We start from the raw sequence: 22,203 nt of genomic DNA on the forward strand, positions 1-22,203 counted from the left end.
CAAGGTAAGTATGCTTAGAATTGTCACTGTGAAATATAGTGCATTCATTGGTAGTGGGTTTTTTTTTTAAATCACACACTTGATATAACCATGTTTATTTAATTGTAAACATAGCAGCACAATGTATCCTGTAAGCTCTTGACTGCTGTCACTGCACATTTCAAGCCAGCAAACGTTGCAGCAGCCAAAGCAGCAGAAGCCCTCTTTGCTTGCACCTCAACGAGCCTGGACAATCGGTCGGCTTGTCCTCCCATCCAGGAACTGCTTCTGACTGTGATGTTCAAGGACAGTTCCAGTCCTCCCTGACTAGAGGCAGGAGCCATACGCTTAATTCACACACACCCCCTCCCACTTCCTGTAAGATATAAAAGCTGCACTCCCGGACTGAGTTCCCAGACGCCAGCACATGCAGCTCAACAGGGAAAGGTGCTGCCGGAGCCATCCACTGCTCTGCATTCCAGTTTACACTGACTCTAATCAATCCACCTTGGGCAAAGCATCCCTCTGCTTCCTCAGCATGTGTCGGGGCTTAGCTGCACTCCCTACCAGCTGCTTGGAAAGGTAAGAGGCTTGGGGACTGTTGGGGGCTCTTACCAAAAGAGTATATTATCTCCCTGATTTAACCAAGAGTCTGCTGGGCTCAGCCATCTCCACTGGTGTACAACTGTAGCCCAAACTCCTGTGGTACCTCTACAAAGGATGGCTTAACCGGCATTGTTTAGCTGAGCGAGATCTACTAAGGAAAAAGGGATGCCAATTAAAAAAATATATATAGGTCTATTCTATGTCTAGACTAGAACTGGCTGTATTGTCCTCTGCTGCACAAGGGATATTGCACTAGGAACTGCATATAGAGTTTGTTTTTGCTCAGGGGGAAACAAAAACCCTCACGTCATGAGGGAAAGGGGAGCACAGACCTCTCGCTTTTTGCAAGGCACTTCTTCTCCAAAACCCCTCTGCAAACGGCTCTCCACACAATGAGCATTCCTGCCACATACCAGCCAGAGGGTGGGGAGCTAAGAATAGAAAACGGCGTGCCAGGGCAGCCATCTCCAAACTGTCGCAGTGATGCACCAAGCAGGGAGGCACCTCTGTGCGGTAGCAAAACACAAGCAATGCAAAGCGACAGCACACAAAACAAAACAGCCCAGACAGCGGTGTCTGCAGGGTTGCAGCGTGCACAGTGGCCAGGAAAACCTCTCCGTTGGGACACTGAGGAACTGTGTCAGGGAACTTGAGGAGCAATGGCAGGGTAGAAACTCAGTGTTGTGCTGTCTCAAAGAAGGAATGTGGATGTTGCTTTTATTATGATGGTTACAGCACTCTCGGTGTGCATGCTGCTTTACAGGGTAACATAAGCCAAGGCCAAAAAAAAACCCACCAAAAAAACCAGGTCTGCCCTGAAAAGCCTACATGCTGTGGTGATTAGAGCATTGGGCTAGGACTGAAAAGACACAGATTCAAATTCCTACTTAGTCATACAGTTCACTCTGGACCAGTCACTATCTGCCAGCCTAGTCTACATTGCAGGACTGTTGTGAGGATGAAATGGGAAGCGAAGAGAAACTATGTGTGTTCTTCCTGAGCTCCTTGGAGGAAGGGTGGGACACAGTGCAAGAAGCAGAGAAGACCTTTTGACTGTGGGGAGGCAGGGAAGAGAGATGGGTAATGAGATGAACTTTTGCAAATGCAGTTACACAAACGGGGCAGGGTTCAGAATGCCCCAGAATGCAGAACAGTGTGTGAGCCATTTAAATTACAAAGTTTCTTGGGGTAAGGGACTTGTGGTTTTCCCCGCTATCATTGTAGAAACACACACTCTCCCCCTCACCCAGGATGGATGGATGAATGTCCAATGGATAGATGTCCAGTGCTAACATGCCACTTTGGTATCTAGGGATTGCTACTAACTCTATTGCAAATATCCTCTTTCTGATACATGTCTATACTACCTATTAGATAGAGAGTGTTTTACAGATAGGAACAGAAAAGAGTTTTCTGGATCTTTAATGCAGAACTTCCTTTGCCCACTTATTGTGTTTTTGGTCTATTTATTTTGTCCAACCAGAGTCTCTAGTTAAATACACATTGCAGGCTTTTGGGGTCCTTATAAAAATCAGAGATGGCAAAACAGGAAAAAAAAAGTGTGATAGTGAAAGCTCTATCATACTTCTTTTAAATAAATATTTGGCCTTAATTCTCCCATAGATTCAGCATTAAGGAGAAGGAATAAAGAATAAGATCTTTATTACTGGGTGCAAGATCAGACAGAGTAAACCTGCAGGGAAATATGAGAGGGGAGACAACAGCTCAAGAAATAGTAGATGTTCAGATCTGGAAAGAAATTGGTCTCTGCCACAAATTGTTACAGTTCCATGTGCAATGTGGGTGCTCTGTCTGGTCCTTTTGCACCTGGAAAGCCACCAAACAAATGTGCCATGCTAATAAAGAAACCATGTCTTCTTTTGCGGGAGGAGAGAATTACAATTAGAAACTTTATGAAATAAACACTGCAGTGATCCCTAGCTTTTTATTCTAAAATGCAAATCTTTTAAATTAAGGACACAAATAACTTTAGTTATTTAGTGAAACCCTTGGATCGCTTCTACTGATATTTGCAGTTCCTAACTGGGCCCCGTGTGACAATGTGACTTATGACTCCCGTGTCCCTGAGAGCAAAGGATCAAGGATGACAGGGATGAAGAAAAAGAAGCTGTTACTGGAAATCACAGTTTAGCAAACAGAAGGACACTGACAAATCCTAAGTGTTGTAAAGGCGGAAACCAATTCAGCAATAAATGTCTAAATTTGATAAATACTAAAGATAAGCCAGATTCACCACCAAGGACAGTGAGAACTCATGAAACTGCAAAAGAACAATATTATTGTTTTGAAACTGATTAAATGCAAGAATACAAGTCTTCATAACTGACTTTGCAGCACCAAACATGACTAAATTATTTACACATGAAATCCAGTTTTGCCTTCTGCATAGATGAGAATTAGCAATTTGATTAAAAGTTTGTATAATTGAAATGCTTGCACACAACAGAAATTAGTCTAATTAATAAGATCTTAACATTTCCATAACACATCATTTATTTTCTGGAACAAACATGCAATAACTGTCTACCATACAACAAAACCCATGTATCCGTGGCTAGGGAAATGCTTTCCCACCAGGCCTAGCTGGATGGGAAGGAGTCCATGGTCTTGATGCAATGCCCTTGGAGCATGCACTGCTGCCCTCTAGTGGTCACTCCTTTGTTATTCATTTTGACATTGTTCCAATATTCCGCTCATATTTTTCAGAGCCAAGGAATTCAAGACTCGTTTAGGGATCCTGCTTCATAAACCAGACTTTGGACATAAAATTGGAAACCGAAGCCGGAGCACAAAACAGAGGTAAGCAATATGCTTAACAGCTGGCCTTGAACAGCCTCCCTAGAGTGGGTACATAAGGTAATGTGTGCCATCAAGTCGATTTCGACTTCTGGTGCCCACAGAGCCCTGTGGTTTTGTCTGGTAGAGTACAGGAGGGGTTTACCATTGCCTCTTCCCACGCAGTATGATATGATGCCTTTCAGCATTTTCTTATGTCGCTGCTGCCCGATATAGGTGTTTCCCATAGTCTGGAAAATATACCAGCGGGGATTCGAACAAGCAACCTTCTGCTTGTAAGTCAAGCATTTCCCCACTGCGCCAGTTAAGGTGGTTAGAGTAGGTACATATGTGACTGGTAAAGGATCCACATTAGAAAGGTGAGGAGTGACAGAGCAGCACAAAATTAAAACGATTTCTGTTCCTAAGAAATACAAAGAGAGGGAGGAATAATTACTAAGACCTCTGACTATTTGTGTCAGAAAATATGCTGTGTGATATGGCTACTCTTCAACCCTAAACCACACTCCTCAGTTATCAGAGAGAAAACAAAGCCAATTGGAATAATGGCTACTAGAGTGTTTTCATACAGCATCAATAAACTTCTAAATGGCACCTCTCACTCATTTTGGTGGGTTGTTGTCAACCATCTTTTGAAAGGCAACTTAACCCCCCCCCCCGCCCTTTATGGCTATCAAGAAAAGGAGCATTGCAGAAGTTTCCTCAGCTGACTCCTTAATTCTGTAGTAACCACTGATCTGAAATAACATTAGGTCCCACCAGAGATACACCTAGGTAATTTTGGAGCCTGGACCTAAAGGCTTTTGGAACCACCACCACCCCCGCCTCCACTGCAAGTTAAGCATTATTTTTTAACACGTAGGTTCTTGAGGGCACAAACCACACCACCCAGAACAGACTAAATAGGATTTGGGGGGCCCCGGGGGTGTGGAGGCCTTGGACTTCAGCCCCGAAGTCCAGGGGTAAGAGCAGCTCTGGGTCCCACTCCAGGTTTGAAGGGACCCATGGAAAGGTGCCCTCTGGTGGGCCCCTCCTCTGTGGGTGGGTCCCCTTAAGGTGAAAGGTCACTTGAATGGCAGTGGATCTTTTCTGTTCTTCTGGATGCCTGGTGGCTTCCATTTTTCTCACAATGCCTCCAAAGTAAATGTCATTTGGGGACATTGTGTGTGGGGGGGAGTGCTCCCCCTGCTAGTGGCCATCATTCCCCACCATTGCCCCCCAATTATCTTATATTGGGGACATGGGGGGTGACTGGGTCCTGGCAGTTGCCTGAGGATGCTGGGCCTGAACAACTTAAGGCAGTGTTAAAGAAAGGGAAAGTTAATAGAGGAGGCAGTTCCTTTGCTTAATTTCAGGCTTCTGCCTTTATGCCTTACCTTAAAGTTCCTTTTTGGACTTGTCTTTTCTTCTCTTCTGCAGATACTCCTTGGAAGAAGTGCTTGGATGGAAGGAGTCTTTTGACCATCTGTTGAAAAGTAAAAGTGAGTAAAAATCTCTTGTGATGCCTAATATACAAGCGGGAAACTTTAGTTACAAATAGAGGAAATAGGTGACTGCTGTGATTTAACAATTGGTGTCAGCACATTGTCCCTACTTTTTAGCCCACTAAAAAACCAGTAAACTCTTCACAATTCTCAACAGGCCAAAAGGAACAGAGAATTTTTGCAGAGATAGTTTACCTTTAGTTAAGTAGATCACCTGCTTTACATAGAAAACACATGCCTTGGCTGCCTCATAATTCCTTCAGCTATACTATGACTTCAATCATGTTTATTTCTGCTCATTAACAAAGAGGAGGTCAAATAAGTAAAGTATCACACAGTGTATTCCTGTGAGCAACAATAATGCCATCAGCAAGTAAAACCTTTGCTGTGATTGAAATAATCTTTGCCCTACAAAAAAGTCATCAATACCTGTTTGTTCTAAATATGTTGATATGGATATATCTATAAAGTATTTTATATTCCTGATTGAATTCCCAAACAGATATTTTCTCCTAATTCTCTAGCTCTTGTTTAAATATGAGTTTTCTATTTTTCTTCTTGGGCTATATGGAATTACCAAGAACCATAGCATTTTTTTCCTCCGTATGCTCCTCCATTTACTTCTTGCTCCATCACTTCTAACCTGGGCATTACCTGTGTTCTTGTTCACAGGTGGGGTGGCAGCATTCCACGAGTTCCTTAAAACAGAATTCAGTGAAGAGAATCTGGAGTTCTGGCTGGCCTGTGAAGAATACAAGAAAACCCGCTCAAAAGCAAAGCTGGCAGCCAAAGCCAGCAGGATCTTTGAGGAGTTTGTTCAAAATGAGGCCCCCAGAGAGGTGAGTAAAATTCCCCAGGATGAGTTCTGTGCTGGTGATGGCAGCAACACACGGTTTCTTTCCTTAGCTAGCACGTGTTCTCATGCAGCTGCTTATCCTCTTTTAGCATAGCCTCTGGAATATAGGAAATGCTCCTATTGCTGAAGGCTGCATCCATCCATGATCTATTCTAATACATGCAAACTAAATTATCTTCCAGCAATTATTGAGGGTTCTACAAAAGTACTTAAGAAAACAGGGCTGATGAAACTGGTACATCCCTCTCTGCCAAATATAAATTAATACCTAGCATCCCTTTGACCACAGTTGCCCCTTGAGAACATAGTCCACACATTTATGGCTTTCCAAAGTTCATGAAGCCCATCCTACATTATTATTAAAATATCTAGTTACCACTTTTTAACAACCACAACAAAGTTCACTAAGCAGTTTACATAACAAATGGAATGAGAAGATGGCTCCCTGTCCCCAAAATTAGAATTGAATAATATTCCCTTTATTCAATTCTATGCCTGCATTAATGAATGCTCCCTGTGGGGTCCTTACTTCCAGAACTAGGTTGCCTGCCTCTCTTATAGAAAAAGAAGAATTTGTTCATGAATCTGCTCTGCTCATGAAATCAGCAGATTGACTACAGTCTTCCAAGCTGATGGTATATTTTGCATAGAGCTCAATGTTGAATATGCTACTTATCCTTTCCAAAGGATCTCTCCCAGAATCCCGTCTAGATCCAGGGATGGTAAGTCTTTTCATGATGTGAAGTGAAAAGACATTTCTTGTCCCAAATACAACATAGAATATACATGATATACTTCTTGTTTCCGGATTTGCTGCCATCAAGAAATGTACTGGTAAATACTGAGTAGTCATGATGTGCTATCCCTTCTTTACAGGTGAACCTTGACCATGAAACTAGAGAGGCAACCAGGAGAAACCTCACAACCATCACTTCTGCTTGTTTTGAAGAAGCCCAAGCAAAAACCCACACCTTGATGGAAAAGGACTCCTATACCAGATTTCTGAAATCTGCCTACTACAGAGACCTGACAGAACAAGCAGCTAGCCACAGAACAGGCAAGCCCATGCACACCTGAACCATCCCATTGTCACCACCAGGAACTGTGTTGGGGGAACAGAGATACAGAACGAAGCAGAAGGAGCCTGAGAGGGAGGCGCTAAGAGTTTTAGAATGGTGGAAATTGGGCTGGGGATTCAATTCTCACTAGCCTGCCTGGGACCTCAAATCACTTCCATGCACCCAGAAGTTCTACAGAAAAAAACCCTTTCCATTGCAACTGGGAAGGGAGGCCATGAGGGGAGAAAACACGAGGCCATGTGAAAAGGACTGGACAAAAGGAGGAACCTGCCCTCCAGACAAGAGGAGGAAAGAAGAAGCGAAGGCGAGAGTTAAAGAACAGAGAATCGGGAAATTTGAATGCCCCTCTAGAACAGTCCAACACCTGTTGTTGAACACTGTGTGTCTGTGTGCCCATCCAGCATAAGCCTCCGTCTGCTCTCAGAAGCCTGTCTCTGCACCAACAAACACAGAATGTGAACTGTACATAGCACACAGGAGCTAGCAGTTTCCACCCATTGCACGTCTGCTCAGGAAGCTTTCTGCATGTGTCCACACCAACCGGCTGGATGTTCCAGAGCGTTAGCATCTTAATCATGCAAGCACTGCTTTGTGTTTGCACCCAGAGAAATTCTGCGTCTGCCTTGCTCCAGCTACATTTCTAGATCTCTATCTTCTGCCATGCGTGTAGCTGGGCATGGCTTCCTTCCAATATATCTGCAGAAGACATTTCATATGCAGAAGGTATCTAGGCAGTGTTTGGTGCCTGTACGAACGTTATATGCAACCTTGGGGGTCATGATACAATTTTAAATTATTGGTATTTATTATTATTTATTTAGATTGGTCATTAGATGAGCACAGCACTTTAGAAGCAGGTTCTTTATACAAGTCACTCCAGCAAGGAGCCCACTACTGAAACTGGACTTTCTGCCACTATCCCAATACCTATATAACATGATAATGGATGACTTATATAGAAGAGTCAAGGAGAGAGATGGAGACGAGGCTAGAATAGTTTAGCAAATAAGTATACCGAATCTGTGAACCCACAAAAATTTGGACTGCCTCACCTGTCCACACATACCCCATTTTAGTCATTTGTGGCACATCTGGCAGCCTGAAGAGGTGCAATGGGGGAGGATAAAACATCTTCCAAAACCATCTTCCAGCAGACAAACACTTCCCTGCCTGTTTGTCTAGAGACTATTCTTATTCACCACGGGTGACTGTGTAGGTGGGTATTTAAAATCCCGGACATTCAGTCAACCAAACAATGAGGCCCAAGGTTAGGAATAGTCTGAATCCTATACTATAGTTTACAAGCTACTTACTGAGGACTAGTCTCAGTAAAAGTCTAAAAATAAAATATAGTGTATGGGGATTATTCAAGGAATATCATAGCATAGTTCATTTGTGGCCCACAGCCTTAGGAAGCCATCTAGGGTGAACCAGTTCAGCCCCCCCTGAAATTAATGGCAGTTGCACAAAGCTTTGGGAAATATGAACTACCAATTATTTCAACAGGGATACACACAATTGTGCCCATTGTCTGGCAATAGATTTTGAGGAAGGCCATTTTGGCCATAAAAACTTGGTGAACAGTGACCTGAATGGGCAAACAAAACTCAAAACTGCAGCTTATGCTGCCTAGCCAAAGTAGGGATACCTGGCTGAAATAGTATTAGAAGGCGGCTTGGCGCTCCTTGCTGAAAGTGACTTGTTTTTTGAGAGAGATGAACGGCACACTGTTGAACCAGAATGTAGATGGTGTAGAGATTTCCCTTGTATTTTAAGTCTTGAGAAAAACAAATCTCCATATTTATTGTGTTAAAGGGTATATTCACACAACCAGCTGTCCTGACTTCAGCCATGCCTGTTGCCCTTGAGGAAGCCCATCATCCCATCTACTACCTAGGCAGCAGAAAGTAGATTAATGATCACATGCCAGTCTGTCCAGGTAAAAAGGTGTACATACTACATGCCTGCATGCATGGTAGCCGATACATTATTACAGTCTTGAAACAATTACTATAATTGAATGCAGGACTGAATCTTGTCACACGGCAAGGTTGGCCTTGTCTCCCTTCCCACTCATAGCTTCAGAAATGGATAGAGTCCTAGATTACATCAAGTGGATACAGACTCACAGTTCTCCCTACAAGTCCTAAGCATTTGCATTTTCATATATTCTGGAATGTACATCAGTTAGGATTGTTTGGGGTCCATTGTAGTAGCACCGGAAGCAAAAGAATATACCAAAATTGCTTGCAATATTGAACCCCAGATAGTTTGTGTGGACAGTTATGCCCTTGTATCCTGCCTCTTTCATTGACAGGCTGTGAAATACCGGTTCACAGCAGAAACCTATTTAGAGCTGTTCCTGCAGTTTAAAGACTGGAAGAGTACACTGTAAAAGCATACGTGCTACTGAACAGTGCAAGAGTTTGGATTGGTTCTCAAGTGTATGCTCACTACTCACTGATCACAGTACTAGCCCGTTGCTGTCCACTGCTTGAGACAAATGGCAGTAAGCCACCAGCCCCCTCACTGGCCCTGCCCCATGGGACTGAAGTGGCTGCCTCCTCACTGGCCCTGACATCACGCTGATCTCGGCACATCACTGCTTGGTTTTTTAGGCTGACCGTGAGTCAGAGTGGATGGAGCTTGCCTCCAGCAGCAGCTTCTCCTCGTCACTGGTGTGTCATCAGCACCAGCAGCTTGCTCACTCCTTGCTCCCTCTCATTCTCCCTCTCCTTCCGCAACAAATGTGGACTCTTGGTCTCCTCCTGGAACGGCAGAGGCAAAGTGGACACGTTTGTTGCTGGAGGGAAGAGAGCGCGAGAGAGCTGCTGGTGCTGACACAACAGCAGCGCAGGGAACAAGGAGTGGCCACCATTGGATGCCAGCTCCGTCCTCACTTTCTGACCACTGGCCTACGGCACCAAGCAGTGGCTGCAGTGCACCCTGGAAGGCAAGGCTGGCCCTGCAGTGAGGAGGAAGAGAGGCAGTCCTGGGGCCAGCTAGGTGGGGTGGGCTGGGCTGGGCTGGCGCGGGAAGAGAAAGCAAAGGGATGGGGTGGCAGCAACACGTGCCTGCCGTGGTCACCTGAAACCTCCACCTCCCTTTGCCTTATGGGGGAGCCATCCCTGTTTGATTGTAACATGATGTCATGTTTGAATGACTCGTCGCAGATTAATCACCACAGCTAGAATGCTATAATCCAATATTACTACTAGGATGAGCAAGAAGTATCAGGCATGTGTGAATCAGCCCTTTGTTTCATTTGCTAAGGGTCAAACTAGCTATGGCATCATAGCTAGTGCTTGCTTTGGGGGGGCAGAAATATCAACCCATCAATCAGTCTTTATTGTTACTGTCTAAGACCAGCCAAAGGGGATAAATAGCATGCACAGGTGGCCCCAATTCAGACGGGGACAGGGGTTAAAGCCCCCAACTCCATGGCCTGCTGTGGTCTTGATCGGGATCAGGCCCCCCCTGCATACTATTTGTTGGGGCGGGGAAACAAGCACACCAAGGCCAATGATGTGATTAAAATCACATCGAATTTGGCTTCAAGATCTCCAGTACCGAGCTTGATATCTAGTCAAATCACACATCGATTTTGAATTTTATAATGCCGCGTACAGTTCAGATAGAGGTTCCACAGCTGTCCCTGCAACTCTAGCATCCTGTGCTTGTTCTCCAGCAGTGTTTAAGCAGGTGTATCGATGGTGCTAACCAAACTTCTTATGTGCCAGTGAAGACCAGTTTAAACTATTTCCAGCAATGGCATGTATACAAACAAATATATATCCCTTGTCTACCAGCATCATTTCCCAGACCACCCTGAGCCTACAGCAAAGTCCTGCATGCTGCTGCAGTTCATTCAACGGGGAGCTTATCCATACCTGCCAACATGTCCCTCTTTTCCCATTCACCTGAATGGGAAAAGAGGGACATGTTGGCAGCTATGCATATCCTGAGGTTCTTATTCTGTCTTTGATAAACCCTTATTCAGACACATTCCTGTTGACTTCCATGAAGAGATGTCTGGAAAAGGAGACAGGATGTGATTCAATTTCCATTCTGAAGTCTATGGTTAAAACCTCCCACCATGGACTCCACTGGTGAAGGATCATTAAATAAAACTGTGTTCACACATACTTTTTTCTTTAAAGCTCTTGAATCCTTACTTTTGAGTTAATTAATTCCCTTCATTGCTGTTGTATCTGTATGCACAGCTCCATTGTGATTTAATGCTTTGATTTGATCACTTGAAGAGACAAATATGACTATCTCATGATCCCTTGCAACCAGGGAGAATAAAGGCTACTCAAATTGAAAAATGCACTCTACACCACTCTTTTCATTATGCTGTATTCTGCAGGTGCTCCACTGTCCCTTTAATGCTGGTTTTCTCAGAATGTTTCTAGGATGGACTAAAATGCAACTGAAGAAGTGTCAGGACCCCTTATAGGGGTCAGCAGTTCTACTGGTAAAAAACCAGCAATGAAGTGGCCGTACCAGCACAGCCCAATTTAAGACCTCAGGATTATTTGTATTGCCCTCTTGTTGTTGTTAGCCTGGCCAGAAGTCTAGGAGACGACTAGCAAGCATCCCTCTAGGCCAGAGCTGAGCTGCTTTATTATTATTTATTGGGAACTGGAACCAGTTCTCTCAATGTGAATGAATTAAAATACTGTGTTGTAAATCTGAGAATGTTCTAATATTGTCATTCTGTTGTTTGAAAATAAAACCGTTACATAAACCAATACAATGGAAATCTATTTCATTGGCCAGCTGACCTCTTGTCCCCTTTTTGGTGGAATGAGGAGAAAACACAGCAGCTGCCTCCTCTCTTTGTGCCTCCAAATGTTACTGTTAGAATCAATGTACAAGGACCATCTTCAGTCAAGGATGGGGGAACTTTTTAAGGCCCTTTCAAAAACATTCAAATAGGTTTGTGGAGTAGGATTAGGGTTGCCAACATTATGTTGGCCGAAATTGGGACATGGAGGGAGTTGGGGGGGGGTCTTGGGGGTGCAGCCTGGCCCCAGGTGATAAGGGTGCAGCTGGGTCCTCTGTGTCACACCCTCGAGCTCCGACAGCGAGGAGGAAGGGGAAGCTGTCAACTTTCCAGCCAATTCAGGAGTGTCTGAGGGGCAGAGCCCGGCTGTCAGCATTCATGAAACGGCTGTGGTAGATCCAACTAATGATTTAGAGCAGGCACGGCAACCTGAGTCAGCAGAAGGTGTGGGGGACCAATATGAAGAAGATGAAACACCAATGACTCCACAACAGTGCAGGATCACGAGATGTAAAACGCAATTAGAGGCTGTTAGGAGGAGCAAACGCCTCTTGCTGAGGGCTGACAAGCCGTGAATTCCTACCAGCTGGGAGCTCTCGGCTTGCTCCATAAATCACAGCTCCAGCCTCCTACTCATTGCTGAGAATCAACATTTGTCAATCATCCTTGCCGGCAGTGTTCAGCCAAGCCGTATCCGATTTCAGCAGCTCCGCTTGCTTCGTGAACTTCCTTAGCAGCTGGCCAGACCTTGACACTCTGGAGCCAGTTTCTGGGCAGGTGCACTTACCAGTGGTGGCTGCTGCTGTGCAGCGGCAGTGGAGTGGGGACTGTGGTGAGAGCTCCACCCACCTCCCAAACTATGACCGTTGAGTTTGGGGTGGGGCAGGTGCACTGGAGGCAGGTGGGAGCAGCAGCAAGGCGGGCGATCACACAGTGGCAGCTTTGAAAGGTTTGTTTTTTCCCCCAAGTAAAAGTGGGAGAAATTGAGTCCCGAACGGGATGAGCATTTCTCCCCAGGAAATAAGGACATCCTGTGCAATGTGGGGCAGTTGGCATCCCTAAGCAGGGTAGGCCAAATTCTGTGCCCAGAGGTCCTCAAGTTGCTTATAGACATCCCTGTAAACCAGGGTTTCTCAACGTGTGGGTCCCCAGATGTTATTGGACTTCAACTCCCATAATCCCCAGCCCCAGTGGCCTTTGGTTGGGAATTATGGGAGTTGAAGTCCAATTACATCTGGGGACCCACACGTTGAGAAACCCTGCTCTAAATTAATTTTTTTACAGTGTTTTACAAATGGGCTGTGCTTTTTAAAAAGTGTTACATGCATGTCAATGCATTTATCCACTCATTTGACACTTCACCCCCCCCCCATTTTTAATAAGCACAATCAATTTCTGCGATGTTGCACACTGCTTCAGAGTTAGGAAGGACGAACTACAGCTGTCAGTCAATCAATGCTGAGAACAGCCAGCTCATTCTGCAGAGTTTTTGCAGAATAGTTTCCTCAATCCTGGAGGAGAAAATAGTAAATCTATCAACAATGCAGAGTGTGTGCTTCCAGAGGCATGTGGCTTCTGTTTGATGTGTATGCCTGTACATTTCCCTGGGGTATGTTACCACACTTACTCCAGCATGTGTATACGACCCACATGTGAATCTATGTTTTGGCTAGAGTTGGGGAAATGAACTCTAAAAACCAGACGTGCACATGTACATAACAAAGGATCGCAGTCTTTGGACGTAGGCAAATATCAACATTCAAGTATCCTGGAGGAGCAATGGACTCTCAGACCAGGTGTTTAAAAAAAGAAATTAAGTTTACAGTATTTATATAACAGAAGCACAATGCAAATGAGAGCATTTGGCAACCTTGTTAGCACAAGGAATACAGTTTCCTGAGACTATACAAAGAGGGAGGGGGAGCAGGGGAGTGATGGCTATGCAGGCAAAAAGAGGGTGGGGAGGGGAGAGAAAGAAGTAAAGAGCACAGATTGGAAGAGGAGAGAAAGTTCTGTTATATTTTTTTAGTCTGCTATCTTGTGTGTGTGAGAACAAAAGAGTATTTCCCACTGGAGGAGGAAATTGCGGCCACTCATTATGTTCTGCCAGTGGAGGGCAAGGAGGTTTAGTAAATTGCGGACAATGCAAGTCATTTAATGGTACTAGAAGTCATTTAATGGTACTAGAAGACATGCTGTTGTGGTAGCTCCAGGTCTTAACACTCACATCAATTTCGGAGGATGAATACAACTGAAAGAAGCCCAGGCGGGTATGTGGCTGGGGGAGTCAGTCATGTGACTTGCCTCTGGGGGCCCCCCAAGGCAGTGGGCCCCCAGACAATTGTCTCCCCTTGCCCTATTATAGTTATGCTCCTGCCACAGGCAAGACTCTGGCTCTACACAAGGCTACAGCAAGCAAGGGGAGCACTGAGATTTCCAGGCAGCCAAACACAAGGCTTAGCCTGTGGCAGGCCCACTTTGAGAAAGCTCAGCCGCAAAAATTTCTGTTGGTGGGGGTTCACACAGGGAGCCTTAGGACTCTCAGACAGTCAAAGCATTAGAAGGATCTCATGGAAGCCCAACACAGAGAGTATCCCAAAAACCCAGGCAGGCTGCTACGAGGGACCAGGGCAGTACAGCAGCTATCCAATGCAAGGTGCATTCAAAGCTAGTAAATTCAGTTCAAGACCATGTTCCAGTCTGCTCTGGGACTTAGCAGCCCAATGATTCAGCTTAAAGACTGCAGAAAGTGTGAGTGCAGAGTCAGGCGCTCGGCTGGGTGGATCCTCTGGAGTAGTGGTCAGCAACCCTCAGGGGCATTGTAGCTTCTGCATGGACTGACAGCTTCCTCCTGCAGCTAGCCACAACACTTCAGCTGAACGGGTGACACAGGTCTGTGTCGAGGAGAGGTACTGTGACTGGGCAATTGGATAGTGTAGAGCTGAAGTGGAGAGAGAAAAATGAGGTTCTGTGATTGGGCAGTTGGGTGGTGTTGGGCTGGAGACAGAAGAGTGCACCTCCATATCACTGTCACTTTCTGTAGACTCTGACAGTGGCAATCCAGGAGGTTTAGGAGGGGCCTTGCTTGCCTCTGCACTTCAGTGAGCTGTCTAGCTAAATCAGGAAATTCATCCTGAATTGATTTTAGTAAAGTGTGCCATCAAGTTGGTTTTGACTCCTGGAGCCCACAGAGCCCTGTGGTTTTCTTTGGTAGAATACAGGAGGGGTTTGCCATTGCCTCCTCCCTTGCAGTATGAGCTGATGCTTTTCAGCATCTTCCTATATCGCTGCTGCCCGATATAGTACCAGCAGGGATTCGAACCGGCAACCTTCTGCTTGTTAGTCAAGCATTTCCCCACTGCATAGCAAGGGGTTAATCTTGTCTTGGAGTATCTAGAAAGTTTATTGTAAGCCAAAAGCTTTGTTCTGACAACTTCATCTCCAAGGTCACAATGGCCATTAAACATCCTCCCAGGAAGGAGGGGTCTCACCGGGAATTCAGAAAAACTCTGATAACTTTGACACCATAATTCAAGTGAAGGAACTCACCCCTTCACCAGATGGGATGGAAGCGGTGCTTTTTCGAACGTAATCAGCAGCCACCTTTTGGTTTGTTTATAATTTTGATGGCTTGGCAGAAAGTGAGATGATTTTAAATCAATAGTGTTTGGGTGGCATTTTAGCATCTGTGTTAGAGAGGTAGTTATTGACCTATGACTTGACAAGTTGTGGACACCCAAAAACAGAAGAACAGCCCTGCTGGATCAGGCCCAAGACCCATCTAGTCCAGCATCCTGTTTCACACAGTGGCCCACCGGATGCTGCTGGAAGCCTAGAGGCAGGAGTTGAGGGCACGACCTCTCTCTCCTGCTGTTACTCCCCTGCAACTGGTACTCAGAGGGATCCTGTCTTAGAGGCAGGAGATGACCCTCCAGCTAGTAGCTGTCGATAGACCTCTCCTCCATGAAGTTATCCAAGCCCTTCTTAAAACCATCCAGGCTGTTGGCTGTCACCACATCTTGTAGCAGAGAATTCCACAAGTTGATTATGCATTGTGTGGAAAACGTACTTCAGTTTGTTGGTCCTAATTATCCTGGCAATCAATTTCATGGGATGACCCCTGATTCTCGTGTTATGTGAGAGGGAGAAGAATTTCTCTCTATCCACTTTCTCCACACCATGCATGATTTTATAGACCTCTATCATGTCTCCCCGCAGTCGTCTTTTTTCTAAACTAAAAAGCCCCAGGTGTTGTAGCCTTGCCTCAAAAGAAAGGTGCTCTAGGCCCCTGATCATCTTGGTTGCCCTCTTCTGTACCTTTTCCAGTTATACAATGTCCTTCTTAGATGTGGTGACCAGAATTGTACGCAGTACTCCATGTACACAGTACACAGTATTCCAGAATTGTACACAGTACTCCACATGATTGTTGGCTCCGTGACGGAGCGAGCAATCCGTGCGTGGCGAGCACGCTGGGCATACTGGGGAGACCACCGGAGCCAGGAGGCAGCTTTTTGCCTCCCCTCCGGGAGTCTACTCACAAGTAGACGCGGTGTGTAGCCGCGTTGCGGCTACTCACAATCAGACAGCCTGGGTTTGTGGAGCACTTGCACTGCAAACCCGGGCTAAGGGGAGGTGTACTTGAGCAGGTTACCCGCTCTAGAACCACTGGGCTCGCAGATGAGCCCGGTCGTTCTCACGATCAGCAAAAATCAGATGCCCAAGATGCCCCCCACCCCCCGTGGCCCTACTATTGAAGCATCTCTTCAAGAGGGGCATGCATCACTTGATGGAGGAGAGGTCTCTCAAGGGCTGCTAGTGGGAGGGCGGGCTATAGGCCACCTCCAGGCTGAAGGGCAGGATGCCTCTGAGTCCCAGTTTTTGGCAGGGGAGTAAGAGCAGGAGAGAGGCCGTGCCCTCAACTGCAGCCTGTGGGCTTCCATTGGCATGTGGGAGGCCACTGTGTGAAAGAGGATGCTGGACTAGATGGGCTCCCTTGGGCCTGAGCCAGCAGGGCTGTTGCGATGTTCTTAGGACTGTTCTGAGCCTTGGAATCCTGAGCGCTGGGATAGCGTAGGGGTTAGAGTGGCAAGGATAGAGACCGGGGGTACCCGAGTTCGAATCCCCATTCAACCTTTTCGGGATTATTCCTTCTTTCAAAAATTTAGACCCCGCCCCTCCAGTACACTACTGCTCGGGCCAGCTCACAGCAATACGGCACGTATCAGGGACGAGAAAAAACAAGAACATGAACCAAACGGAGGAAACAAATCAATCATCAGGTTCAAAACCACAATCACTATCAAGTTCAAGCTCTACGTCCTTTGAAAAGCTAAAAAACGGAAATGACAACAACTCAAAACTAAAGAAGCTACCAGACATAACCCAAGAGGGGGCCTTAAAAAGCCTCCTTAAAAAGTGGTTTGTTAAAAACACTGAGGGAGGGAGGGAGGGAGGGAGGGAGCGTGGGAAGCTCTTCAGCCAGGGCCTTCCAATGCCGAGGGGCAACAAGCGAAAAGGCCCTGTCCCTAGTCCCCACAAAGAGGATCTCTGTTAGTAGCGGGGCCATGAGCGAGCAGAGCAGGGCCTGAGACGATGAAAGGAGGGCCCTGGAAAATTAATAGGGGCAAATGCGCTCCGACAGCTTCCCCGGCCCCAAGCCCTGTAGAGTCTTGAAGGTGTGACTCAGAGTGCTCTGAGTGGGACACACCTCTGGGACCACCGGGCCGCCAGTGGGGCAGGAGAAACGTTCGTGGGCGGGGGGGAACTGCAAGAGCCATCTCGCCGTCCCCCTGGCCTCCTCCAGCCCCGGCAAAGGAGGTCGTGTATAACCTCAATATCTCTCATCTAATATTCCATGCATTCATCTATAGTTGAGTGGGGCTAATCACTCTTGCGTGGTCGCCTCTTTTAAAAAGCAAAACCAAAAGCAGAAACTCTGCAGTCCACTGAAAGTCAAGTGTACATTCTTCCTTTCTTTTGTTCTTTATGACATGTATAGGCCGCTCTTCCTCCAAGGAGCCCAGAGCGGTGCACTACATACTTAGGTTTCTCCTCGCAACAACCCTGTGAAGTAGCTTAGGCTGAGAGAGAAGCGACTGGCCCAGAGTCACCCAGTAAGTATCCTGGCTGAATGGGGATATGAACCCGGGTCTCCCCGGTCCTAGTGCAGCACTCTAACCACTATAGCACGCTGGCTCTTCATTTAGAGTATCATGGCTGAATGGGGATTTGAACTCGGGTCTCCCCGGTCCTAGTCCTGCACTCTAAGCACTACACCATGCTCACCACGCTGGCTCCTCATTTACAACGTCTTCATTGTGAAAGAATGACAGATCTCCCTTAAATGATCAGAAGGCTGAGAAGTACCGATCTGTATCAGATCAAGGTCCCCTCGTCCAGCATTCTTGGCAAGGATAGGAACATAGCAACACATGAAGCTGCCATATACCGAGTCAGACCATTGGTCTATCTAGCTGAGTATTGTCTTCTCAGAGTGGCAGCGGCTTCTCCAGGATTGCAGGCAGGAAGGAATCTCTCTTGGAAAAGGCAGGGAGGGCACTTGCAACCTTCTGCTCCTCCTCCATCCCCTGAGGGGAATAGCTAACAGTGCTCAGACATCAAGTCTCCCGTTCATATGCAAGCAGGGTGGGCCCTGCTTCGCTCAGGGGACAAGTCATGCTTGCTGCCACAAGACCCAGCTCCTGCTTGAGTGTCATGAATAGCGTCCAGTGGGAAGCAGGGTCCCTGATACAAAGAGAATCTTGAGGAGTGGAGGGGAGAGAATTGTTTGGGTTTTGGCAGTTGGCCTTCTGAGGTAGCTCTGGAGGGCTTGTCTGAGGAGAAAAGCCTTTGTGGATGCGGCAGCTGTGTCTGGGAGGAGCCCTTGACGTGAAGCCAGATGGGGCGGTAGCATAAGGCAGCAGATTTTGGAGGCACCAAGAGGGCCCCAAGATGCCCCCACCCCCCGTGGCCCTACTATTGAAGCATCTCTTCAAGAGGGGCATGCATCACTTGATGGAGGAGAGGTCTCTCAAGGGCTGCTAGTGGGAGGGCGGGCTATAGGCCACCTCCAGGCTGAAGGGCAGGATGCCACTGAGTCCCAGTTTTTTGCAGGGGAGTAAGAGCAGGAGAGAGGCCGTGCCCTCAACTGCAGCCTGTGGGCTTCCATTGGCATGTGGGAGGCCACTGTGTGAAAGAGGATGCTGGACTAGATGGGCTTCCTTGGGCCTGAGCCAGCAGGGCTCTTGCGATGTTCTTAGGACTGTTCTGAGCCTTGGAATCCTGAGCGCTGGGATAGCGTAAGGGTTAGAGTGGCGAGGATAGAGACCGGGGGTACCCGAGTTCGAATCCCCATTCAACCTTTTCGGGATTATTCCTTCTTTCAAAAATTTAGACCCCGCCCCTCCAGTACACTACTGCTCGGGCCAGCTCACAGCAATACGGCACGTATCAGGGACGAGAAAAAACAAGAACATGAACCAAACGGAGGAAACAAATCAATCGTCAGGTTCAAAACCACAATCACTATCAAGTTCAAACTCTACGTCCTTTGAAAAGCTAAAAAACGGAAATGACAACAACTCAAAACTAAAGAAGCTACCAGACATAACCCAAGAGGGGGCCTTAAAAAGCCTCCTTAAAAAGTGGTTTGTTAAAAACACTGAGGGAGGGAGGGAGGGAGCGTGGGAAGCTCTTCAGCCAGGGCCTTCCAATGCCGAGGGGCAACAAGCGAAAAGGCCCTGTCCCTAGTCCCCACAAAGAGGATCTCTGTTAGTAGCGGGGCCATGAGCGAGCAGAGCAGGGCCTGAGACGATGAAAGGAGGGCCCTGGAAAATTAATAGGGGTAAATGCGCTCCGACAGCTTCCCCGGTCCCAAGCCCTGTAGAGTCTTGAAGTTGTGACTCAGACTGCTCTGAGTGGGGCACACCTCTGAGAGCACCGGGCCGCCAGTGGGGCAGGAGAAACGTTCGTGGGCGGGGGGGAACTGCAAGAGCCATCTCGCCGTCCCCCTGGCCTCCTCCAGCCCCGGCAAAGGAGGTCGTGTACAAGCTCAATATCTCTCATCTAATATTCCATGCATTCATCTATAGTTGAGTGGGGCTAATCACTCTTGCGTGGTCGCCTGTTTTAAAAAGCAAAACCAAAAGCAGAAACTCTGCAGTCCACTGAAAGTCAAGTGTACATTCTTCCTTTCTTTTGTTCTTTATGACATGTATAGGCCGCTCTTCCTCCAAGGAGCCCAGAGCGGTGTACTACATACTTAGGTTTCTCCTCGCAACAACCCTGTGAAGTAGCTTAGGCTGAGAGAGAAGCGACTGGCCCAGAGTCACCCAGCAAGTATCCTGGCTGAATGGGGATTTGAACCCGGGTCTCCCCGGTCCTAGTGCAGCACTCTAACCACTATAGCACGCTGGCTCTTCATTTAGAGTATCATGGCTGAATGGGGATTTGAACTCGGGTCTCCCCGGTCCTAGTCCTGCACTCTAAGCACTACACCACGCTCACCACGCTGGCTCCTCATTTACATCGTCTTCATTGTGAAAGAATGACAGATCTCCCTTAAATGATCAGAAGGCTCAGAAGTACCGATCTGCATCGGATGAAGGTCCCCTCGCCCAGCATTCTTGGCAAGGATAGGAACATAGCAACACATGAAGCTGCCATATACCAAGTCAGACCATTGGTCTATCTAGCTGAGTATTGTCTTCTCAGAGTGGCAGCGGCTTCTCCAGGATTGCAGGCAGGAAGGAATCTCTCTTGGAAAAGGCAGGGAGCGGGAGGGCACTTGCAACCTTCTGCTCCTCCATCCCCTGAGGGGAATAGCTAACAGTGCTCACACATCAAGTCTCCCGTTCATATGCAAGCAGGGTGGGCCCTGCTTCGCTAAGGGGACAAGTCATGCTTGCTGCCACAAGACCCAGCTCCTGCTTGAGTGTCATGAATAGCGTCCAGTGGGAAGCAGGGTCCCTGATACAAAGAGAATCTTGAGGAGTGGAGGGGAGAGAATTGTTTGGGTTTGGGCAGTTGGCCTTCTGAGGTAGCTCTGGAGGGCTTGTCTGAGGAGAAAAGCCTTTGTCGATGCGGCAGCTGTGTCTGGGAGGAGCCCTTGACGTGAAGCCAGATGGGGCGGTAGCATAAGGCAGCAGATATTGGAGGCACCAAGAGGGCCCCAAGATGCCCCCCACCCCCCGTGGCCCTACTATTGAAGCATCTCTTCAAGAGGGGCATGCATCACTTGATGGAGGAGAGGTCTCTCAAGGGCTGCTAGTGGGAGGGCGGGCTATAGGCCACCTCCAGGCTGAAGGGCAGGATGCCTCTGAGTCCCAGTTTTTTGCAGGGGAGTAAGAGCAGGAGAGAGGCCGTGCCCTCAACTGCAGCCTGTGGGCTTCCATTGGCATGTGGGAGGCCACTGTGTGAAAGAGGATGCTGGACTAGATGGGCTCCCTTGGACCTGAGCCAGCAGGGCTGTTGCGATGTTCTTATGTTCTAAAGTTAAAGTCATGTAAAAATTGCACTGGAGGTTTCAAATAGTAAGCTAGAATTGAAAGATGCAATTTCATGCTTGCAAGATTTCAACCTTAAACAGGAACAAACAGATTTTGAAAAGCATGGGGACAGTACTACAGCCTTTTTCAGGTACCAAAGGCTTTGCTCAACTGCAACAAAGCTGGGCATTCACATGCTAATTTCTCAGAACCTAAAGATAGGAAATGCAAAAAGAATTTTGGAGGAGGAAAACCTGTTTATCATAGTCACAGAGATAACTCACAGTCTGTGGACACATTAGGAACAAAGATAAGTGTTTCTTACAGACAGAAGAGCAAACATTAGGCTGGATTTAAAGAATAGGAAACAGAGAGAGACAGTCAAAGAATCAGAACTTACAATGTAGCAACCAGGAATGAAAGAAATGTTTTTATTAATGATTCAGGTGCTACCCACAATATTCTGAATTTCCATGAACTGTTTATTGATTTAGACAAAAATTACAAAGTTGCTAATGGGGACAATATTTATTCGGCGGGGAGAGGAACCGCTGAACTATATTGCAGGGAGTCTGGTGAGAGGATTTTGATCCAGGATGCTCTCTTAATCCCTGATATGGAGTATAACCTGATCTCCGTGGGACACGGAGTCAATAAACTGAACTGAATAGTGTGACAGAGAGGAAAAATTGCTCTCTACTAGAAATGACCAGATGCATGTTACATGATGCTGGCTTGGCAAATAAATTCTGGGGAGAAACAGTGATGGCTGCAAATGACTTGCAAAACAGATTGCCAACCAAAGCCATAGGCAAGACATCATTTATACTATGGCATGGGCGCAAACCCTCTCTAAACCATGTCAGAGTGTTTGGATCTAAGGCTTGTGCATATGCCCCAAAGGCCAAGAGGACCAAACTGAATTGCAGATGCAAACTGGGAGTGTTGGCTGGATATGCGTCTGCCCCAAAGGGATACAGAATCCTTGACCCTGCAAGTGGAGAAGTCAGAATTTGCAATGTGGTGCATTTTGATGAGAGACAAGGGCCAACTAGAGGTGATATACCAGAACTTGTGCCAGAGATCCAGGTGAAAGAGAAACCAC

General features: G+C 46.9%; 1 protein-coding gene across 1 annotated transcript; it reads left to right on the forward strand.

The window, feature by feature from the left end:
* Positions 1 to 320: 320 nt before the first annotated feature.
* Positions 321 to 11,580, forward strand: RGS16 (regulator of G protein signaling 16). Its single transcript, XM_053248399.1, has 5 exons — positions 321 to 561; positions 3,313 to 3,405; positions 4,822 to 4,883; positions 5,559 to 5,725; positions 6,619 to 11,580. The coding sequence occupies exons 1-5, from the start codon at positions 407 to 409 to the stop codon at positions 6,817 to 6,819; spliced, it is 678 nt and encodes a 225-aa protein (XP_053104374.1). The 5' UTR covers positions 321 to 406; the 3' UTR covers positions 6,820 to 11,580.
* The last annotated feature ends 10,623 nt before the right edge of the window (positions 11,581 to 22,203 follow it).

This window comes from Hemicordylus capensis, chromosome 4 (assembly GCF_027244095.1).
Source record: "Hemicordylus capensis ecotype Gifberg chromosome 4, rHemCap1.1.pri, whole genome shotgun sequence".
In the NCBI taxonomy this organism is placed as follows: Eukaryota; Metazoa; Chordata; class Lepidosauria; order Squamata; family Cordylidae; genus Hemicordylus; species Hemicordylus capensis.

Bases quoted from the DNA above. Each gene is read 5' to 3' on its own strand.
- RGS16 (XM_053248399.1), top strand. From the start codon at position 407: ATGCAGCTCAACAGGGAAAGGTGCTGCCGGAGCCATCCACTGCTCTGC. The intron at 562-3,312 runs GTAAGAGGCTTG...CATATTTTTCAG, and splicing joins CCTACCAGCTGCTTGGAAAG to AGCCAAGGAATTCAAGACTC. The intron at 3,406-4,821 runs GTAAGCAATATG...TCTCTTCTGCAG, and splicing joins AGCCGGAGCACAAAACAGAG to ATACTCCTTGGAAGAAGTGC.